Consider the following 22,118-nt stretch of genomic DNA (forward strand, 5'->3'; position numbering starts at 1 on the left):
ACATCCTTACTTGCACCAAACGAACATGTACATATGAAATGTACCCACATCTGTAATGCGTCAGGCCGAGTGAGTGTTCCCTGTTTAGCTTCATGACAAGTGAATTCTTGGAGCTAGGGGGCGGAGTCGGCTTAGGGATTGTTATATGAGCTGTGTGGGTCAATATCTCTGATTTGTTTCCCAGATTTCGAGAAAAATGAATTGAAACAGTAGTGTCTTGTGAAAGGCATGGAAGCGATACACACTAATTGCCAACTGCATTTATATTCAGCTGTCACTCTTTGACCTCACAAATTTTTGCATTTTTCCACATTCTATATCATTTGTTCACAAATACAAGTTAAAAACATGGTATTGAACACGATATTTCTAAAAATATCACAAGAGGTAAATATGTTAATTAACCAATGAGGTTTTTTCACAAGAATGTCCTGGGGGGGGGGGGGGGGTGTTGCAAAGACCGTTGCTAACAGTTAATACTTTTGTGGAACTATAAAATCTTTTACTGTAAGAACAGGGAACCTTGGCTACAGGCCAGAACCAGGCCCATAGGAAATAGGAAGTTACAGAATGTAATTAGGATGTTTCATTCACAGCAGAACTTGGAGGGTCTATTGCTAATCTTTTGGTCTACAGAAATGTGAAATTTCAGCAAAAATTCTTTGGTTCCAAATAAGAAATTGCAGTTTTTGTGCGTCAAGTAATGCCTGGCTGGAATGCTCCCCAGGGAGTGGAGATTTTGCACACTGTGTGCAGGCAAGCACTGAATCCAATGACCGGGGTGATAGTATATCTGTAAAGCGCTTAGAGACATCAGAGATGTATTAAGTGCTATATAAAAGCGAAATATTATTATTTACCACCATTTAACCTTTATAATTAGAATGGGGTCATACTGTACCTGTCTTCAGCGATCCTGGCAAGCATGGGCTCCAACCATCCTTCCGTCACCTCACAATGAGAGTCCAGGAAGGTAAGGACCTGTCCCTTGGCCACGGCTGCCCCTGCCATCCTGGCTCGGATCAGACCAGAGCGGCCCTTCATCTTCACAACGTAGACGGACACGGGTAGCTTGGCGATGTAATCCTCCAGGCTTTTTCCTAGATGTTCTGTGCAAGGAAATAGCAAATTTCATAAAATGAATCGGTACATAATCAAAATCAAAATTGAATTAAAATTAAAATTCTGTGACAATGTCATATATTCAAATTCAAAGTTGAAACTGAAAATGATTTTAAAAGTACTTGTAAATATGAAATTCAAATTACTAAAAAATATTTAAAGACATAGGATCATTCCCTATTATCAATAACTTAAAAATAAAATTTTGAATTTACTGCTTCACAGATGTACATGTAGGTACTCTAAAATTTTCCTAGAATATTTCAACTCACATCTATTTCTTATTATCACCAATTTAAATATCTATTATTGACCCATTTTTTGTTGTCCTGTAATTTGGTGCCAAGCCGATCATGTCTTGAATGGAAATGGAGTGAAGGAGAGAAAAGAGATGGAGAGGGAGAGAGAGAGGGAGAGAGAGAGGGAGAGAGAGAGAGAGAGAGAGAGAGAGAGAGAATTGGGTAGACAATGGACAATATCATGTACCCCAGTAGTTCTGTGTTCATTTTGCTGTAATTATATTTTTGTGAGAGGCTGGTTTCACTCTACTTTTTCCTAAATATACTTTCTAATACCATTACCCAATTACCATGCATCCATCACTGCCAAGTCCGGCAGTCCTTTGGCAAGCTTTAGGTTTAATAGCCTGCAGGGACAGACTCTCTGTGATAATGGACAAAATTCACAAAGCCTTGAGCCTATACATGTACATGTAGATCCTAACTTTGCAAGTCAAACTGACTTCCGAAGGAGCAGCCTTTGTACTGGGTGCATTCAACAGTCTTCAAGTTAAGACCCTGTATGAGGCCTAAAAAAAAGATGTTGTATTGCCCTTTACACTGTAGGTGCCAAAACATGGGTCGGTCGGTCGTAATTAAAAAAAAAATACTCCCTCTTTGGGCTGATATTTCTCAGTTTTGAATGTTTTTAATACATTTTTTTCCGAAAAAAAAACGGTAAAAAAAAAAAAAATAAAAAATAAAAAGCCGACCGTAGATTTCAAGATTTTGGGGCCGGTCGCAAAGGGCAAAACAACTTCTTTTTTTTTAGCCCTGATATACATGTACATGGCAATGAAAGACTTATTCACAAATAGAAAGGTGAAATTTGCACTTGGGTTAAGACTAGTACACTGTTATATCTGTCCTATTGTATGGAGCAGAAACATGGACAATAAGCAAGGTCATGGAAAATAGAATAACATCTTTTGAAATGTGGATTTACAGAAGAATGATGAAAATTTCCTGGAAACAAATGAAAACCAACAAAGAGATATTGCACATGGCAGGGCGTAAACAAATTGCACTGGTAGGATTAGTTAAGGAGAGAAAAGTCAAATACTTTGGTCATGTTAAAAGGCACCAAAGCCTCTTAAAGGTACTATGTCCCATTTGCAGGCCCAAAAAATGAAAAAGTTAAATTCCAACTGCATTTGAAAGATAATACTAATTTAGAACTTCCCTAAAAAAGGTGGGGCTTGAAAATGTCTTCAAGTGGGAAAATAACGACTATTAGTTGTCAAAGCGACTTTAGGGCTATAGAGCCCAAAAGTAATAGTCTTGATTTCAGACAATTGTACCGAATGGTCATACGTTTTATGCTGCGCAAAGATTCAATCAGTTTAATCTTGGCCATCACAAGAAGTGGGTTATTGATGTAGACAAATGCTAATGTACCCTTTACAACTCTTTCATGTATGTAATTACCAAAGAAGAAAAAAAGCCAGTCAGTCACTCAATAGTGTCTGACAGTGAAGGCTAGCAAGTAAACGGGTTTCCTTGCATAATTTGAATATGAGGACACTGCTAACGTTTACATTTCACAGATAGGACATACATGACATATTCATAATTCCTGCAAAGTTCTACAGCATTTGAGGTTGGCTGCAAAAGGGACATACCTAACATGTACCTTTACAGGATGTGTTGTAGGGAAGAGTGGAAGGAACTAGACCAAGAGGGAGACCCAGAATCAACTGGGAAGAGAATGTCAAGAACTGGAGTAGACTAAAACTGCAAGAGTGCACCAGAATGGCAGAAGATAGAGTGAAATGGAGACTTTCAGAGATGTTGGAATCAACCTCCAAACCGGAAGAAGATACTTAGATAGATAGATAGAGTAGGTGCTACGATGGACATGGGTTTGTGCCTACAAACTACTCATGGGCCTCCTAAGGTCACCTTCTAATTAGCTTGGTAAATCGTACCATTACATGTTGAGTTGTTCGTAGATTAAGTTACTGTCAGGATATGACTTAATGTGGACCTCTGAGAATTTCCCTACGATTGGCTCTAACAAACATGTACAATGTACCAGCAAATAACAGGTTACACATCGGTTCTTACTGACTCGATTACAAATATTCGTCAAAACTTGGCCAGTCTACAGCCTCAGACTTTTATTACACCTGTAACGTAAGGACTGATACTGGTACTTGATACAGTTTAGATCCACTTGCAAGATAAGTCCCTCGAGGCTTGTTCACACGATGCAGTGAACAGGAAGAAAAAACGTGAAGGCGACAATATAGAAACTATTTTATATTTGAATGGCAATTGTGAGTGGGGGAGGGAGTAATTAGCTGCACTTGATAATGGCCTCTTAAAAAGAAAGGCCAGTTATGGTCTTGCGATTGCATTGTGAAAGAAATGTTGTGGAATCGCTCAGAAAAGGTTGATCATCTAGCATAATACTCTAAGTATTGGTGTGTACTGCAAGGTTCTGGAATCATCTAAATGAAATTTGGCCCAGTCTCGGTAAAGTTACAAGCACTGCACACAGAAAGAGGTATATGGGACTACATGTACGTGGCACGTGCATTATCTATCAGGTCCAAATAGATATAATATTTAACCAAATATATCAATTAGTAGGCGGTTTCTCGGCAAAATTTGTATCATTACATATTAGTCAAAACATATTCTTTCACATGATTGGTAATAAGAGCTTCCATTTCATTTTTTGAGAGGGGGGCGTTTCCAAAACTAGTCTTTACCTTTTAACATATACAGTACTCAAAACTGGTACTTCATACAACTGAAGATAAGTCCTTGAAGGCTTGTTCAAATGATGCAGTAAACCAAAAGAAAAAATGTGGTGATGGCAAAATAAATGGCAAATGCTAATGGGGGGTAATTAGCTACAAATAATAACAGCCCCTTTGAAGGTACCACTCTCAGGGTCCTGCGTGCAGAAAGATACTGGTATGTAAAATGCACTACATGAATGCCTACATCATTGTTTTTTTGCAGCGAATTTTGATGAGGCTTTACTACGACATGTGTAAATTATGACTATGCACTTGTTAAAAGTAAAGTAATCATTAAAGCTAAACTTTAGTACTGGTAATGCGATTGCATTGTGAAAGAAAAGGTGTGAAAGGATCAGAAACAGTTGATCATGTAGCATGTAAGTATTGGTGTGCACTGCAAGGTTCTGGAGTCATCAAAATCATAATAAATTTGACCGAGTCTTGGTAAAGTAACAAACACTCACATAGAAAGCTATATATGGGACAACACACATCGTGTCGGGGATGGTACTACCTTGGTTTCCTTGTCTTTCTATGCTCATTACTCAGCCAGTATACATTTTCTTCCAAAATTGTTTGGCACATGTCATTTATTTGTAATCTTGAACATTCAGTGTAAGTTTCGTTTGATTCTGTGAGAATTATTAATTTTTTTTTTACCAGTACTGGAGTTTATCTTTAAACACTTTGGGGTTTTCAAGTGTTGCAAAGGAATCTACATCTGTAGACTACAACTTGGCACTGCTTGTGATGTTTGTCACATCACATTAATGATCAGCATTTGGAAACACATGAATATGTACAGCAAGTACTACATGTATGTAGTGTTGTCTGAAGTCTACCAAAAGTAGATATTTTGTGTCATATGAACTATATTACATTTGCTGCATACACATAGCTTTTGCTTTGCAGAGTTTATAGCTACTTTAGCTCTAGGTTTCACAAGACATTGCATAAACTTGAAAGGGAGATGGTGGCCAGTTTCCATGAGCAGTACATGGAGCTCATAACTTTAAAGTTAAATCTATGTCCTGTTTAGTCACACGCACCCCCCCCCCACAACTTTTTGTATAAGTTTCTGTCAGAAAATATGCACCCATCTCCCACCCCTCCAACAGAAAGAAAAAAATGTTTTACTTATAAGCAAAATGCATCAATGTGTGTACTTTTCAGCACTCAATGCATTTGCAACTTTCCACACATCTTGTTTCGCTTTTAAAAAATCTGAAGGTTCTGAGAGCTTGAGGATGTTCCTTCTCTTAAAATTGCAGCTTTTCTACAAGCAAACATCATTTGCCCCTTTAAAACTGGGAATTAATTCACAAACATTTGAATAAGAGATCAACGCCAATCAATCTCTCTTCTGCCTTTGCGGCTTTACTCAGACTCCCAGAGGAAGTCTTCATATGGAGAGAGAGAGATAGGCCCAAGGGCTAGACATGCCAATCATACACCTATTTATAGATATTCAAACATTGAAAGTATGGTTGCTCTAAAAGGACCAATCAAAAACAATTTCATTTTTTTTTCTCTGAATGTTTTGAACCCCATGCCAGTATGTAAAGCCTGTCTGTACTAGTTTGCCCAGGGGATTAGACCACCCAGCAAGGTCACTGACAGGTTGCTATCTCATCAACTCGGCTCTCAATTAACATAAGAAAAAGAGGATCATGGGGGACCATGTTTTGAACGGCATGCGAGTATGTTAAATTTGACAGGTCAGCTACAAATGCCGTACTACTTCTGTAGAGAGTAATGCATGCTAAAATACTCTCTACAACATTTTTTTTTAAGGTAAAAGTAATTTTAAAGGCTCTAAATGTTTTGAATCCAATGCCAGTATGTTCAATTTGACATGTCAGCTTCAAATATTACTTCCGTAGAGGGAAAAGCAAGCTGAAATATTGTCTTCACATGTATCCATAAAAGAATGTTAAACCAATGTGTTCTTTGACCTGTTGACGCAATGGACGGATGGTAATTTACACTGTACGTCTGGCTTGGGTTTCATGGGCAGGATTTTTATATGATAGATCATTTACATCTTTACATATGTTGTCATACTCCTTAAAGATAAAGACCAGTTCTGGTCATGCGATTGCATTGTGAAAGAAATGATGTAGAGTCGTTCAGAAAAGGTTGTTCATCTAGCATATAAGTATTGGTGTGTACTGGAGGTTCTGGAATCATCAAAATGATAAGAAATTTGGTCCAGTCTTGGTAAAGTTACAAGCACTGTACACAGAAAGATGTACATGTACATGGGACTACGCGACACGTGCGTCAATTAGTAGGCGGTTTCTCAGCAAAATTTGTATCATCACATATTAGTCAAAACATTATTCTTTCACATGATTGGTAATAAGAGCTTCCATTTCATTTTTTGAGAGGGGGCGTTTCTAAAACTGGTCTTTACCTTTAACTATTACCCCATAGACTGCAGGGTGAAGCTTCTTGGGAGTGATTTCATACACAGAAGCTGTAACATTTTGTTGATATTTATTGTTAATGGTGATGGGTACTGTTTAACATTATCTTTGAAGTTATTCAGCCTGCCAGCCAAGCTGAAAATTGCCATCTGAGGCCCCTGGATTTCAAGGTGTCAACAAGTTGCTATGACTACAGTAGCTTGTACAAGCAGATCTTATCATTATAATTATGAATTTAGTTTAGAATTACACAATTTTGGCAGTAACTGTTGTGAATGCAGGCGAGACAATAACTGGTTTATTGATGGAAGGTATTATTCATGTAAACAGTTGAATTTCCAGTATATCCAGGAACTGTGCATTTAAAGCCCTCTAAAGAGAGTGTTGGGGGCCCCACAAATTTGATGGCAAAATTTCACGGAAATTGTATCATAACGTGAAAGAGGACAACATTTAAGACACATTTCTGCAAGGAATTTAAAAAAAAATGTGTTCGAAGTCGAATATTGATGAATGAATGCAAAATTGAAGTTTTCTGCATACAACAGAAAACCCAATTATCTATTCTTTTATCAATATTTGTCTTCATACACATTTTTTTTTTTTGGGGGGGGGGAATATTTGTAGACCTGGGTCTTAAATGACATTCTCTTTTTAATACATTATGATACAATTTAAGTGAAATGTTGCCATCAAAATTTTGGCAAATTAGGGGCTCCCAACACTTTTAATAGGGGGCTTTAATTTTCAGCATACCAGAAACTGTGCATTTAATGGTGGGGGGGGGGGGTGGAGGCACAGTGCAGCACATATTTGCTTACACCAGCCAGACTGGATGGAATTCTAATCATTTGTATGTACATATTAATCTTGCACGCAACAAAATCTCTCATCCCACTGCCAGGATGATATCGCAATCACAATTTTTTTTTGTTGGGGGGGGGGGGGGGTAGCCTGCAGAGACTGTGAAGCTTTCAGTTTGCTTGGAGGATTTTGGACCCTCCTTGGTATGTGGGGGGGGGGGAGGGGGGGGGGCAGATGATATGAACTCTCAATAGAAATCCACTTTAATCAGTCTTTAAAATTCTTTTCACTGAGACTAAAATACAATGACAGTTTAAACATGAACTTGTATGAAACGGAAAGTTGCATTTTGAAGAAATTACAATATCTTTCAAGTATATTGAGAATGAACAATTACTAGTAATAACCTGGGTAAAAAACTATTACACTTTTTCAATTTATAAAAACCACTTCACCATTTCAAATTTATCTATTCCCATATTTACAAAGACCACGATGTAAAGTGTGAACTTTTCGATCAGGCTGTAAATTAGTGATCATCACTGCGCGTCTGCAAAATGGGTCAACTGCTATTTCTGGTGTGTGAGGGTCCTCCCCTCAAAGCCTCTTAATCGCTTGCTCTGATTACATAGATGTAGGCTTACATCCATCAAACTATTTATTTTCAATGATGTCATGATCTCTGCATGTCGGCCATTCAAACAAGCTGACTTCATTCGAGAAAGGAGCAATTCCTTTCTCAAATCTGTTTCATTTAAAGTGGTAGTCCAACTTCGCAATTAGTTGATGTTGCAGAAAGATCACAGAAATGAGTAATTCAGTAATTCTATTGTAAGAAAAATCAAATAACCACAAATTTGTTAACATTTGAATGTCATCAGCCATACAAAAATCAGCAACTTTATGATATCCTTTGCAAGTTGCAAGTTTAGTATGCTCATTTCTTCTAAAAATCCTAATTCATGCAAAGTGCATTTTTATGGAGGGCAAAATATTTAGAACTGAATGACTGCCCTCTTTGCAGAAGTCAGTGCTTATGGACTGTTACAGGTCCCTATAAAAATATGTGTGATAAGCTTTATCATTACTCCTCATTTCTAAATCATGGCCATCGTCATAGAGTGAACACGATGGTTCAGTGGTAGAGAAGTGGTCTCGTAACCAGGAGGTCCCAGGTTCTTTGGTAAGGCATTAATCCTCATTACCGAGTCCCACAGAGAGGACTTACAGCCGTCGGTCCCCTCGTTGCTTACTTACAAGCATACATACAGTGTATGCTCTCTTTAATGGCAGTAAGGTAACAAACAAACAAACTCAATCAATTATCAATATCATCATCACCTTGTCATTCTAGTGCTCTCTTGCTTTCTCCTTCCTCCTCTTTTTGCTATCTATTTCTTCTCTTATTGCTATATATTTTTTCTCTTACAACAAATGGAAACTTCTGTCCTACATGTAAACAGAACTTCTCTTGAGGTAAAAGCAACTCATTTTGAAAGGGATTTAACCGATCATTGCTTTAGACCCAGAATACAATACATGAAGAGTCTAAGTGCAAGAGAAAAAGACACTTCTAGCACTGACAAACAAATGAATATTTCATACGCCCCTCTAGAACTCCTGGATCAATCTTTTGTCATCTTTGAGAATCATATTGTCAAGTGTCCGTGGCTCTATCATTATCCCCTGAATCGTTAAGTAAGGGATGATTGAGTTGTTAGTCCTTAAAACTGACATACCGCAGGGAAACCTTGTTTTTTAAGATGGGTCGAAGAAGGCAGGTCAGGTCTGTCCCCATAGCTGTCTTCCATTAACTAATTCTCAATGAAGCTGTAGTGCCCGCTGCAACACAAAAGTGTTCTCCTGGTTTCTAGAGCGGCATTAACACTGCAAAAATCTATGAAATTTTGGCAGACGTTTCAAAAACCGCACTCGAGAGATGGACGTTCCTATTTCAATTTTTCATTGTGTTTGCCAGTAAAGACAAAACACCAGAATGTGGGAAAAATCAAAGATTGCAACTGTGGGAATGCATGCATGGAGATATGAGATAGAGATCATTTTCAAGGCAAAGCCTTTTCAGAAAGATGTGTGTCAAAAGCTGCTTCTGGCCACTCACAAAGTCAATACTACAATCTATATTGACATCAAAACTAATGCACCAAGACATACCGTCATAATTGAGGCAGTCGCCAACCAAATTATTTACAAAAAAATATCCTTACTTCTCTATTTTGATACTGATAACAAGAAATATCTGTCTCACAACTATTTTACCCCTACAGCAAAACTATAATCTAGAGTCAAACTTAATTGTGTTATGTCCAGGGTTCGATCCAGGTTAAAGTTTGAGGGTCTGTGTGAGTGGGTCCCCACTATTTAAATTTCAAAATTGGAGGGAGGGGGGTGGGAGGGGTCTGGGCATTACAATTTAGGAGCCCAGTGTGATGGTCTCCTCTTAGTGTTGCACCCTGCCTATGTTGTTTACATGTACATCTGTCAATATTCTATGAGTGTTGAACACTTGTGCTCATACGACACACAGAATAATTCATTAAAAATAAATCAGCAATCACCGATCATGCGGGCAGAGAAAATTATAACAACAAACGGGGGGGGGGGGGGGGGGGGGGGGGGCATGGATAATACCAAGAAAAAGCCATACCAGGACTTTGCCAGGATTCACAAAGTCATCTGAATCAAGAGAATACCAAATAATAGGAACAGAGATTGGGCCGCTACCAGTTGTCACACCTTTATTATACGGCGGCCGCCAAAATGGACTGCATTCTTTGGCTATCGGAAAACTGGCAGCTAACTTCATTCTGCCAGTACACGTCTTTCCTAATCACCTATGCTGGGCAGAGTGGACGTGCCTCATCAAGACACTTTTATTTCTTTATTCATGAAGATCAAAACTATCTCACAAACAGGGATTAAGAGTCAAACTTTGCTCTCAAGGGACAGGAATAAGTGATGAAAATCGTGTTTTGAGTGAGAACCTATTTACATCTTCTTACAGGCATCCTGTTTTCTTGATGTAATCCTCTTTAATGGGGGAAATTGCCTCTGGTTTTCTCACAAACTATACAAAATAACAGACAACTTCAACAAATATAAGTGTGATAAGAAATTGTGGGAGGACATCCCGAACGCTATCAGATTACGGTTTAGAGAAGGGCGTTAACTCATATACTCTGACACAGTTAATGCCCCTCTGGCTTCGAGCACTGAGATGAAATAATCTTATTTCTTCAAGTAAAAAAAAAATAAATAAAAAAAAAAAGCTCTCATCAACAGCATCAAATAAAACTGTGATGAGAACTTTGAGGAGGAGGATGCCACCAGCTACAAGTACTACATGTCTCTTCTTTCTTCAAGATGAAAAAAAATGTTGGTGTAATTTGTACAGCTTTGCCTGGACAATTAAGCCAAGCATGCAAAACATGAAAGCTAATTTGATAGTGGGCCTATAGAAGTTATGGGAGACAGAAACAGAAACAGAAATTATTGCAAATTGAATACTAAAAAATAAAATGGAAGACATTGTGCAAGTACATGTAGGCCTAATGCTTAATTTAAATCTTCTAACCAATATACATGTACAATGGAGAAAGCAAAATACCAACTAAAATGAACGTGCCTGATAAGGAAAAAATTGAGTCTGCCCCAGGGGTGATAGTGAGCACTAAAAAAAAAATAGGTTTTTTGTTTTCCCCTCAACCACGCCCCCTTGAGTAAAAAAAAAAAAAAGGCGATTCGCGGGGAAAAAAACGGCATCTAACAACATTCCCCCCTTTCGAGTAAGAAAATGGGGAGAAAAAAATAGAGAAAAAAAATAGGGCAAAATAGGTAAGAATAGAAAAAAATAAGGGGGGAATCAGGAAAATCAGGATAAAAAAGGGAAGAAAAAAAAAATCTGGTAAAAAAAAAAAAAAAAAAAAAAAAAAAAAAAAAAAAAAAAAAAAAAAAAAATTAAATCGGGAAGAAAAAAAAATCGAGAAAAAATCGGGAAAAATCAAAAAAATCGGGAGGAAACCGATTTAAATCGGGTTTTTATCAGGCCTGGTCTGCCCTTTTATACTCAAGGCTGCCTTACAATTTATATTAAGCTATTGTATGATCATATGGTATTTAATGAGAAACTTTTTCTGAATGATTGATGCGACTGTTAGGACCAACCCAATGTAAACACAACGATCATAAAAACCAGCTAAAGACCACCTAACTTGAAGTGCACCAACACGAATGTGGACACGTGGGACAGTGTAGCTAATCAATCATCACCTACATGTAGTATGTACACATCCTCTGTTAAGAGCCAGAAGGGCTTTACCTCTGTAATACAGACTATGAGTTAACACCCTTCTAGCTCTATTAAAGCAGACAGTATTGTTGGGTCTCTACAGAGTTTACACTTAAAGGCAAACAATGCATATGAGATCTCGAAATTTGGTCTGGACCCCAAAATTTGTGAAAAGTTGAACAAGAGACCCTCTTTAGTACAAAGACACTAAGATTCGAACCAGACCCAGAGTAAAAAAGGTCAGTGTTGAACCCTGATAAAGCAACAACTTTATAATTAGTCATGAAAATTTACAAAATTCGAAATTGCCGCTTTAATTACCTAAGCATTATGTTTTTCATCAATTCTTTCAACATAATAACGCAATGGCTCAGTGGTAGATCGGTGGTCTCCTAAAACCGGGGGGTCCCAGGTTCTAAACCAATTTGATACACTAGTGCCCTTTGGTAAGGGCACCATAAGGCATTGATCCTCATTACCAAGTCCCTTAGGGAGGACTTAAAGCCGTTGGTCCTCTGGTTGCTTACAATATACACATGCTTTCTTTAATTAGCAGTCAGGTAAAACAAACAAACAAACAAACAAATATCACATGTACACGTACATGTACTTCTGTTTTGTTTCGGTTATTATTTTTGTTTTGTTGGTGTACATTCTAAATCCATTTAGTGCCATGGAAGTTCTAATCCTCATTGTAACACATCTGGATAGAAAACAACCCTCACCAAGCTGTACGTCTGTCAAGAGTAAACAGCTGAAACATGTGCATACATGTACATGTACATACTGTTCCCCCCACATTATCTATAAATAGCCCAACATGGCAAGGGGTTGAATGAGATCATACATGTGTAATCATGTCCTCTATTGACTGACTGAACATGCATGGGGAGGAACTCTCGGAAAGCTGCGCAAAAGTAAAGGGGGAAGTAGCATGATCACTGTCATCCTGATATGATCTACATCAGTACGTTACATGTAACCGAGGAACTGAGTCGAAGATTATAATATTAAGCCTCAGACAGACGAGTTTTCCAACCAAAAGGCTCTGAATATCCCATCAAATGTTAGCCTGATATCGGTAGGAAAGGGCTCAACTCTACCTCTACTTGCCTGACTAGTGACTAAACCAGTGTTTTGGGTTGAAATAAGAGGTAATCCAAGATTTGCTTCCAGTTTTAGTTATTCAAAGATAGAGGATTAGGATTTAGGAATAAGGATTTGAACTGGGTTTTAGGTTAGGTTTATTGTTTCCTAGGGCACGTGTCCTGTCCCAGGGTAGAAGTGAGGAGTTTGGATAATGTTCATCTAGAATATTCAATGCTGAGTGGGGGGGGGGGGGGCAAGGGTTCCTGGAAAATGTACCGTAGAACAAAAAGAAAAAGTAAAGTTTGCAGTGGTGTGATTTAGAGCTTGAATGCCCAGACAGGAATTACAAGAAGTTTGCCGATTGTCACATTGATTTAGCATTGATGTGGGGGATGTTATGATTCAGCACCATGTCTTTGTTGTCAACTCTTCCTGCCTTATACAAGGATTGGACACATCAGCCTTTTTTATGTGAATTTGTTTGGACCTTGTTTTCTTTTATTGATTTGCCTGCTTGATGCATATTAACTTAAGTCTTCTTTTTTCTTTTTTCCCTTTTTTTTTTGTTAGGGGGCAACATTATGTACTTACATGTATTTCATTAATGTGAAATTTACTTGTCATTAATTTTCCAAATCTACATACAGTGGTAGACCTTTAGTGTACATCACAGCTTGATACTTACAGTGGCATGGTACCTACATGTACACTGTACATGTACATGTACAAATGTAGTTCAGCCCCCACCAAAAAAAAAAAAGGAAAAAAAAAAGAAATTAGCCCCACCCCACCCCTCCTTTAAATTCATACCCCTTCAAAAATAAAAATGGGGAGGCCTTCCTTGATGTAACATAACGTTTACTAACATATTAAAATGATATGCATACTTTTTATACAAAAGTTATTTTTGACAATCTGAAGGCATGCCTGACATAGCACAAAATAATATATGAGCAGACTTGATTCCAAGTATTTCAGTTCATTCATTTAATAACAGGTTAATGGAATACCTCGTCACTAGGTCCCCAGGAAAAACAACATCCATAAATTTGAATGTTAGTATCAAACCCATCCATAAGTCATGGAAACTAGTTGATAAAAACTCTTCCACACTTTTCAAGCACATCACCACCTTGGTTCTTCCATGTACAGTAATTATATAAACGACACAATAATGTACATACTATATGCAGGCCCCCTATGATGAAAATGAAAGTGAATTCAATAGGTTAATGTAATCAGCAGAGGACCGATAATCCTGAAATCAGATACAATGTACAGACTATCTGGGTTCCTCAGATTTAGTCCGCTTAACCCAGATCAGCCTTACGCGTAGAGCTCTTTAGGATACCCAAGTCTAAAATATCAATCCCTGTACATGGATAGAAAAATGTATGATCTGCCAGTGTAAAAAAGGATGTTCACTAGAGCTACATGTATATTTGGAGTTCCATCACTTTAAGTAAAATTAAATTGTTGTATTTGATATTAGGGACCAACACATTCAAGAGTATTCTACTGTTTTCCTATTGGCTTCCTCCACAATAATATAATAAATGTAATTTTTTTTAATATCTTGTTGTAATTTGTTTCCTCATCTTAAATCATTGATGCCATTTACAACACTTTGTGGCACAACAAAAACATGTTTACTCCTAGGTAATTATATTCATCAACTATTGTTTTTCAGAGATCAATAAAATTGCACAGAGCTATTAAAAATTTGCTGGAAAAGCATATTACTATGGAAACAACATGTACGCTACGGAAAAGAGTGCCTGCACTCTGTTTGACTTTTGTAATGTTTTGTTCCATCTGAAAGGATATCACTTGCAGCCAAATTTTATCTCTGCACTTAATAGATTTTTAGGATAATTAAAAGTGGTTCTAAAAGCATTTACTGTATTCATCTATTGCACTGATATGAAAGCTAATAAAAGTAACAACATTTTTAAAACAATATAATTATCCTTGATCACATGTAACGTACATGAAGATGAGTATCTTCCAGTTGCATTGAATTTAAAACAAAATCAAACATGAATTGAAATACAGTGAGACAACAAAAATGTGGTGATTGTGGGCAGGTGGTCTTTAAACTGTACATGGTCAACAGGTAATAAATAAATTGTGTATAAATAGATTTCACATGAAACACATTGTGTGGTCTTTGTAGGCAGGTGTCTTTCTATACAGGTGGTTGCTAAATTGTCCTTAATTGTAGAAGAACATACGTACATGTACATGTAAGTAAGCTATTTGTATTAAAGTGATTTCCTAGCTTGAGATACTGTATGGAGGGAAAAAAATCAATTGGATCAGTGATCCTGCGATTGAATTGAAGAACATGTAATATATTATATTTCAATTAGCAACTGATGGTAACACGTGTGAATGAAAATAAACAAGTAGCACAGCTGGAGCACAATAGCGCCATGTGTTAAATTGCCGGCCAGAGAAAAATCAATTTCTGAGCTTCCAATGCAAATATAGCCAGAGCGAAACAAACAATTCTTTCCAATTTCCTCGTCTTTTTAATCAAGGGCATAGAGTGGTGAAGTGGGACGTCATCAAAAACCTATTGTATGTTTAATTTGTATTTCATTCATTTTCCATAGCCATTAACCCATAGAATGACAGATGAATCAGGGATGATCTTTTATATTCTAGCTGTACATTTTTCCCCCTCTCGTGAAAGGTACCTTCACAGGTAGAATGAACAAGTCATATAACTGACAACTTCTCATTGTCCAGGCTCCCATGTGTATGCATACTGTATAAACAAAAGAGAAACTCCCAACCCCAAAAAAAACAAAACACGGTCACAGTCCACCAATGGACAAGAAGGAGTTCCATTCAAAAACAAAACTAACCACAAAACCTGTCTTCATTAGAAGTTGCAAAATAACCAGCTATTTTTTTTTTTTTTTTTAGCCCGATCTCAAATTAACCAGCTAATTTGCTTCCTAATCAGCCCGCAGATGCAATTAGCGGAGCTACTTGGTTGAGAAAATATCCCAAGAAATATTGGACTTGTTTCCAAAATAGCCCGCTATTTGGGAAATTGCGGGCTATAGTTGCTTTATACATGTAGGCTCAAGGGGATGCAACATCCCTGAGAGCACATAAAACAACTATTCCTTGAATATTAAAGCAGTCATTATATCTTTTATATACTGTAAAAAAAAAGGTCATAGAATACATGTGCGATGTACTAATCATGGTAATCAAGTTTGTTTACGCTATCGAGGTCTGTGTTGACAACTTGCAGGTAGAACTAGTCTTAGGGTGTCTGATCGTGCACTAGATTTTGTGTGCAAAAATCCTTCCCATTGAGATTGCACGCATATATCCCTATGCAGTCTACCGGTATGTGTATTGCGCGATCATGCAAAATCATGGTAAATGTATTTATTTCCAAATCGAGATTCAAACCTCTATTGCTTGTGATCCTGAAGGTGATACTCAAAAAAATGAGGTGTCATATGAAAGAGCAGGTTTATCTCCATATAGCGTAATCTCGTCATTACATCATTACAATCGAGATTGGCGGTCGTCTGCGCTTTGTTTGTAGTGACCAAATTTATCGCACAAAAATTGTATGGTAGCCGCGCTCCGCACAACTAAGTTTTATCACAACTTTTTTCCTGGTACCCAGAATCTTGCGGGAATATCACTCATGAACTATTGACCATTACTGGCATTGTTCGTCTCTTTAAAGCTTATCAGTACTAGTTTATAGGATGGATTAGACTGCCCTGCAAGGTCACTGGACAGGTGGCTATCTCATCAACTCAGCTCTCAGTTAACATAAGAAAAAGAGCATCATGGGGGACCAATGGTCATCGATTAGGCATTGTTTAATATAGAGAGGGCGCAAGTAGCTACAAGTAGTGCAGTGAGCCTTTAAGGGAATGGCTAAAATCACGACTGCAAATTCGACCAATCAGATGGCTAGATTTCTAAAGAGAGGTACATAATTTTAACAATGCCCCCCATATTAGGAGTTGATGATTGTATCGTATTCGTCATGCCTACCTTGATCGCTGGCATCGTCAACCAGGATGATCTCCGCTAGGAGGTCGTGAGGTGATCGGTTGATGATACTATGAACGTTCCGCAGGAGGGTGCTCCTCGCTTCGTTGTGGTACACCAAAATAACACTGGTGGTTGGAAGTTTCTTGGGATAAACTTTGTTGGCACAACTGCAACAACACAAGAAACAAAGAAATACATGTAAAAAAAACATATTTTGGGAGATTTTTAGATGCAAACATGTACAGAAAACAGTTGTATTTAGTGGTTGCACATACGTGTACAATGTACTGTATGTGCCAGGAAGATTATTAAAATAAGCTTTCATCGATGATGACAGAAACCAGATTCTCAGAATCAAGAAAAACTTGTATCCCCGTGTTAAAAACTACATACAATGTAGAAATTGTATCTGCTTTTTAACTATTGTGGCAGAAAATGTTTAAAGAAAATTCCAAGGGAATACTGCTCAACAATCAACAGAGAGTCTCATACAATTTGTTTTCCAATATTTGTTGTACACAAGACTATGGTGATTTTCTATTAACTTCTTTGCTGGTCTAAACATCTATGTACTGTACTGAAGGAAAAACATCCAGAGTTGATTTAAGCTATTTTCTCTTTAAAGGTAAAGACCAGTTATGGTCATGCGATTGCATTGTGAAAGAAACGTTGTGGAATCGATCAGAAAAGGTTGATCATCTAGCATCTAGCATCTGCAAGGTTCTGGAATCATCAAAATGATAAGAAATTTGACCCATTCTTCGTAACGTTACAAGCACTATACACAGAAAGATGTATATGGGACTACCCTATATCTCTCACAGTCCATGAGAGAAACAAATTTACCAAATATATAAATTAGTAGGCGGTTTCCCGGCAAATTTTTTATCATCATGTATTAGTCAAAACATATTCTTTCACATGATTGGTAATGAGAGCTTCCATTTCATTTTTGAAATTGGGGCGTTTCCAATACTGGTCTTTGCCTTTAAGTGCATTTCTATACCAGAATTCAACATCGGATATAAATTCTGAAACACCTCATCTTAAATTTTGTTAATTTGGTTAGTATGTAAACTGCACCACACGGGATAGTCACAGAAGAAATTGCCAGAATGCATACAATCCATGTACATGTAACATCAAATTTGCAAGTGATCAGTAAAAAGATCTAGAAAATTATGCTGTGGCATCTCTCGAGCCAATTTGTTGCTATGAGGCCCTAAAGAGCGAGGAACGAAGGTGCATAATATGTGGTCGTTTGGGAGAGTTCATGTATCTGGGTCGAGTAATTTGTCAGCCGCCCGACCCAGCGTCTTACCAATGATAACGATGGACTCGCAAATTGGGGCTGAAATGAATGTGCATCATGGCGCACACCTAACGACCTGGGATCAAGAGAGGTTCACATACATGTATGGCTGTAGGTTTCACAAACATTTGCAGTAGAGAGGGTTGCTCTGAAAGGGTATCATTAAGCTAACAGGCACAAACCCAAATTGTCAGTTGTCCTGTATAAACACTGTCTGCGCTGCGAGACTATGCAGAGGGAATAGCGCATCTTTAGGCTCTGTACTTCAGCTGCTCTACTAGACACGGCCAGAGATTGACAGAGCTAGGCTCTGCTAAAGGCTTTTAGGAATTGTGGTAGTGTTAAATTAGAGTCTGTACTAGCAGACTAGTCAACATCTATCATTCAACCTCCCCCCCCCCCCCCCAAAAAAAAGTGTTGAATGAGAAATTGAATATTCACCATAGCCCAATTCCATTTTAACAAAATTTGGCAGTCTGAGATCTTCTACCAGGGTTTCTATCTTGATTAATTTTGTCGGAATTACTTTGTAATTCAACACTTTTCCTTTAGGCAATGGCTGTCCCCTATTTGTGTCTAGTATCGAGCAGTGTGTCTATTCAATAAAGCACTCGTCATTGAAGGCACAGGCAACAAACATGACGCAAATATTGTAATTTAATGGCCTGCGGATATTGATATGATCCAGAAAGGTTAAAGATAAGAAATGTCTTTTCTCTGAAATTCATTTAGTTTCATCCAAACTTGTGTCCTTGTACATCTTTCTACTATCATACAAATACATGTACATACATGTATGGTTTCAATATACTACCTAAACAAGCGACAAAACCCTGATGCAAATTTTGTAATTAAGCTGTCTCTTGGCATTGTTGTGATGCAGGGTGCTTATAAATAGATATGATATGTCCGCAAGGAAGAATTTAGCCTAATCACTCTACCCACCTGCCAGAGCAATCTCTCTGTCATCATTCAAAAATCGCTTCAAACACCCTTTCAGATATTAAAGCAAAATGTAAATACTGTACATTTACATGTACAGTATTTACAGAAATACATGATTATTGTCTTGTCTGAAATTCCTTAACCAACAAAAATTCATACCACGAAACGGCTTGACCATTATTTTGAACGAATTTTGTATAAAGAATCTGGTTTTGTTATCTGTATAAACATCTTCTAGTGTTAAAGACCCTAGAACAAACTTACAATGGACTCTGGGCCTAACATCGGGTAATGATCTGTTGAGTACTATTCTATCACTGGCCATTAAATTGAATTCATGGATATGCTATAACTGACCATCTCCCAAAAGAATTTGTCTGTGTATGACGTTCCGTTATATTCGTACCTTGCGAACAACCCTCTCTCGTAAATGTATGATTTTTGCATTAAAAAAAATAAAAAATTGAAGGCTGTCTGTACTAGTTTGGCTAGGAGGGATTAGACCACCCAGGGTGGTCACTGACAGGTGGCTATCTCATCAATTCAGCTCTCAATTAGCATAAGAAAAAGAGGATCATGGGGGACCAATGGTCACCGATTAGGCATTGTTTTCTATATAGAGGGAGCAAGTAGCTACAAGTAGTACAGTGGGCCTTTAAGTTTTCCTCTGGTGTGGATGACTTTCTTACCCTCTGGGCCTAACATCAGGCAATGATCTGTTGAGTGCTATCCTATCGCTGGCCATCAAGTTGAATTCATTGATGGGCCATAACCGCTCCGACTCCGCTTTCCCTCCGGTTCTATAATAACGGGTTTGCCCATCTCGCCGGGGCCATCTAAATTTACAGGCTTTGGTATCTCTGAAAGAAGAAAATGGGAGAAAATAAGTTAATATTAAATCATATTCTAAAATCTCATTTCAAGAATTATGAAATATCATATCAGTCGGAGTCCATAAGGATAATATCCTTCACCAATAAAAATGGAACAAGATTTGTAATAACAATTAAAACTAAATATTATAACGGATAATAAGAAATGCAACTGACAGTGGCAATGATTTTATAATCAATGATTTAATCCCATTTCTCCTCCCAGGAATAGTTATTCAATATTAAGAAGTTTTTGTTTAAAAATCTACAAATGGAAATTACCAGACTACCGGTACAGTGTGTCTGCAATTTTCAATATTACAGTGGTATTGTGAGTCCTCATAATCCAGTAATAGGGACTTTTAGATTTACACGACGAGAACGTGGACCGCCACGTGTGACATCCTTTTAAGGTAATGTGACGTCCTTTTAAGGCACTGCCGGGCACGGCCCAGTCCACACACTCGTCGTGTACATGTAAATCTGAAAGTCCCTATTACCTGTAAATAAAGACCACTCAAAGGAGACCAAAAAATGCTGTCTTTACATGTACACTGTATACATGTAGGCAGCTGGTCTTTATGTACAGGTTCATTTTGATAATACACATTTCAATGCAACTCTCTATCCAAGGGAAACAGAAAATGTGGGCTTTACAGACAGGTGTTATGTCATTACAGGTGGGCTGTCTATCTACATGTAGGTAGTCAATAAAAGCAGGTTCGATTGTACTACAAAATTGTGCGGGAGTTCCAGTGCTAGTGCCGTTTTAATAAGAACATTCCTTCAAGTTCAAATTTGTACAAATCTCATTTGAACAATGCTGAACCTCAAAATAATGCTTGATCACTATTAATTATTTACTCAATAAAACCTCCCATTTAAATTAAGAGCTTCCATGTCCTGTGCTCGCATCACAGAAAATGTATGTCTTTGGTAATAGCACAGCTGTGGTCTTGATGGAGACTTGATGTAGCTAAACCCTTCATGAATGCTTAATCCATTACCATGGTAACCGGTCTGTGTACTTGCGTAAATTGCCATCCTGTATCTCTTCTCCCACAAGCCATCGAGCTCTGGAGTCTATACATTGATTTTTTTTTGATAGCTCGGCAATACAAAGAAGCTTTTAAATAATGCATGAACACAAGCGTACATGTACATGTACAACCAACCGAACACAATTTTAGTTTAGTTAGGGTACGAAATGCATGAAGAGGCAGGAGGAAAAATACATGGGGGCTCGGGGCGAATTTGCCCCCGAAATGAAGATGTGTACAATTAGATGTATAAAAGCAAAAACAAGTTTATACAGGGCACCAATTAATCCCAAAATAGCACTGTTAGAAAACAGAAGTGTATAAATAATGCCTGCGGATGCTTACAGTCAAGTGAGAACATATTGTTTTTAGTTTTTACAGAAGACCAATTATCAAATTATCATATAATTGTAGGAAAATATAAAGAATTCATGACGATGCGTATAATTTAAAGGCAAGAATATTTTGACTTGAGGGTAGCAATCTAAAAACAGTATTATTGTCAGAAAATAGAAGAATGAAGATTCACCCAATGTACCTTGAAACAACTCTACAAGGACAATTTTCAGTTGAAAGCGGAATGATATTAACCAAAACACTCAAGCTGATATTCTAAATTTAGTATAGCAGCATACATGTACAATGTACATGTACATGTAGGCTGCGACGGGTAGTCGAATGCTCGAGTACCCGCACGGTTGACAACTACTCGGGTACGATTTCTTGTACCCGAATATTCGGCCGCAAAAAAAAAAAAAATTTAAAAAAAAAAAAAAAAAAAAAAAAAAAAAATGTCCAGGCCCACGCTTACCCGTGCCAGGGAGAGCAGCATCCGCTGGCATGGTACCGTCGGTAAAAATGTTTCCAAACTCAAGCACTGTCAAACTCACCTTTCAGAAACTGGGACCAAATGTCCAGATTTCTGTTTGGACTTGGAGGAAAATGGATTATTCTGCCATCTTTGGTTTTTAAAACAGCATTGTTTACTGTTATTATTCTTATTAAATCGGCGCCTTCAACTGCAACTCAAAGTAAAGTTGCATGCGTTTTCAGCGAGCTGTGCGAGGGACCTGGGAAACTGCCGAGTGGTATGGTAGTGGCAAAAAAGAAAAAAAAGGAAAAAAATCCAA

The 22,118-nt window shown here is 37.7% G+C and overlaps 1 protein-coding gene across 2 annotated transcripts in view; it reads right to left on the minus strand.

The window, feature by feature from the left end:
• Positions 1–22,118, minus strand: part of LOC100889720 (polypeptide N-acetylgalactosaminyltransferase 1) — a 55,417-nt gene that overhangs the window by 19,542 nt on the left and 13,757 nt on the right. For both annotated transcript variants that reach the window (XM_030990104.1, XM_030990105.1), the window contains exons 3-5: positions 19,766–19,936; positions 16,820–16,986; positions 902–1,109 (exon numbers count right to left, since the gene is read on the minus strand). In XM_030990104.1, the coding sequence (XP_030845964.1) occupies positions 902–1,109; positions 16,820–16,986; positions 19,766–19,821 (431 nt within the window). In that variant the 5' untranslated portion in view covers positions 19,822–19,936. The remainder of the gene's footprint in view (positions 1–901; positions 1,110–16,819; positions 16,987–19,765; positions 19,937–22,118) is intronic.

The sequence above is a fragment of the Strongylocentrotus purpuratus genome, unplaced genomic scaffold, assembly GCF_000002235.5.
Source record: "Strongylocentrotus purpuratus isolate Spur 01 unplaced genomic scaffold, Spur_5.0 spur5_scaffold_19, whole genome shotgun sequence".
Taxonomy (NCBI): Eukaryota; Metazoa; Echinodermata; class Echinoidea; order Camarodonta; family Strongylocentrotidae; genus Strongylocentrotus; species Strongylocentrotus purpuratus.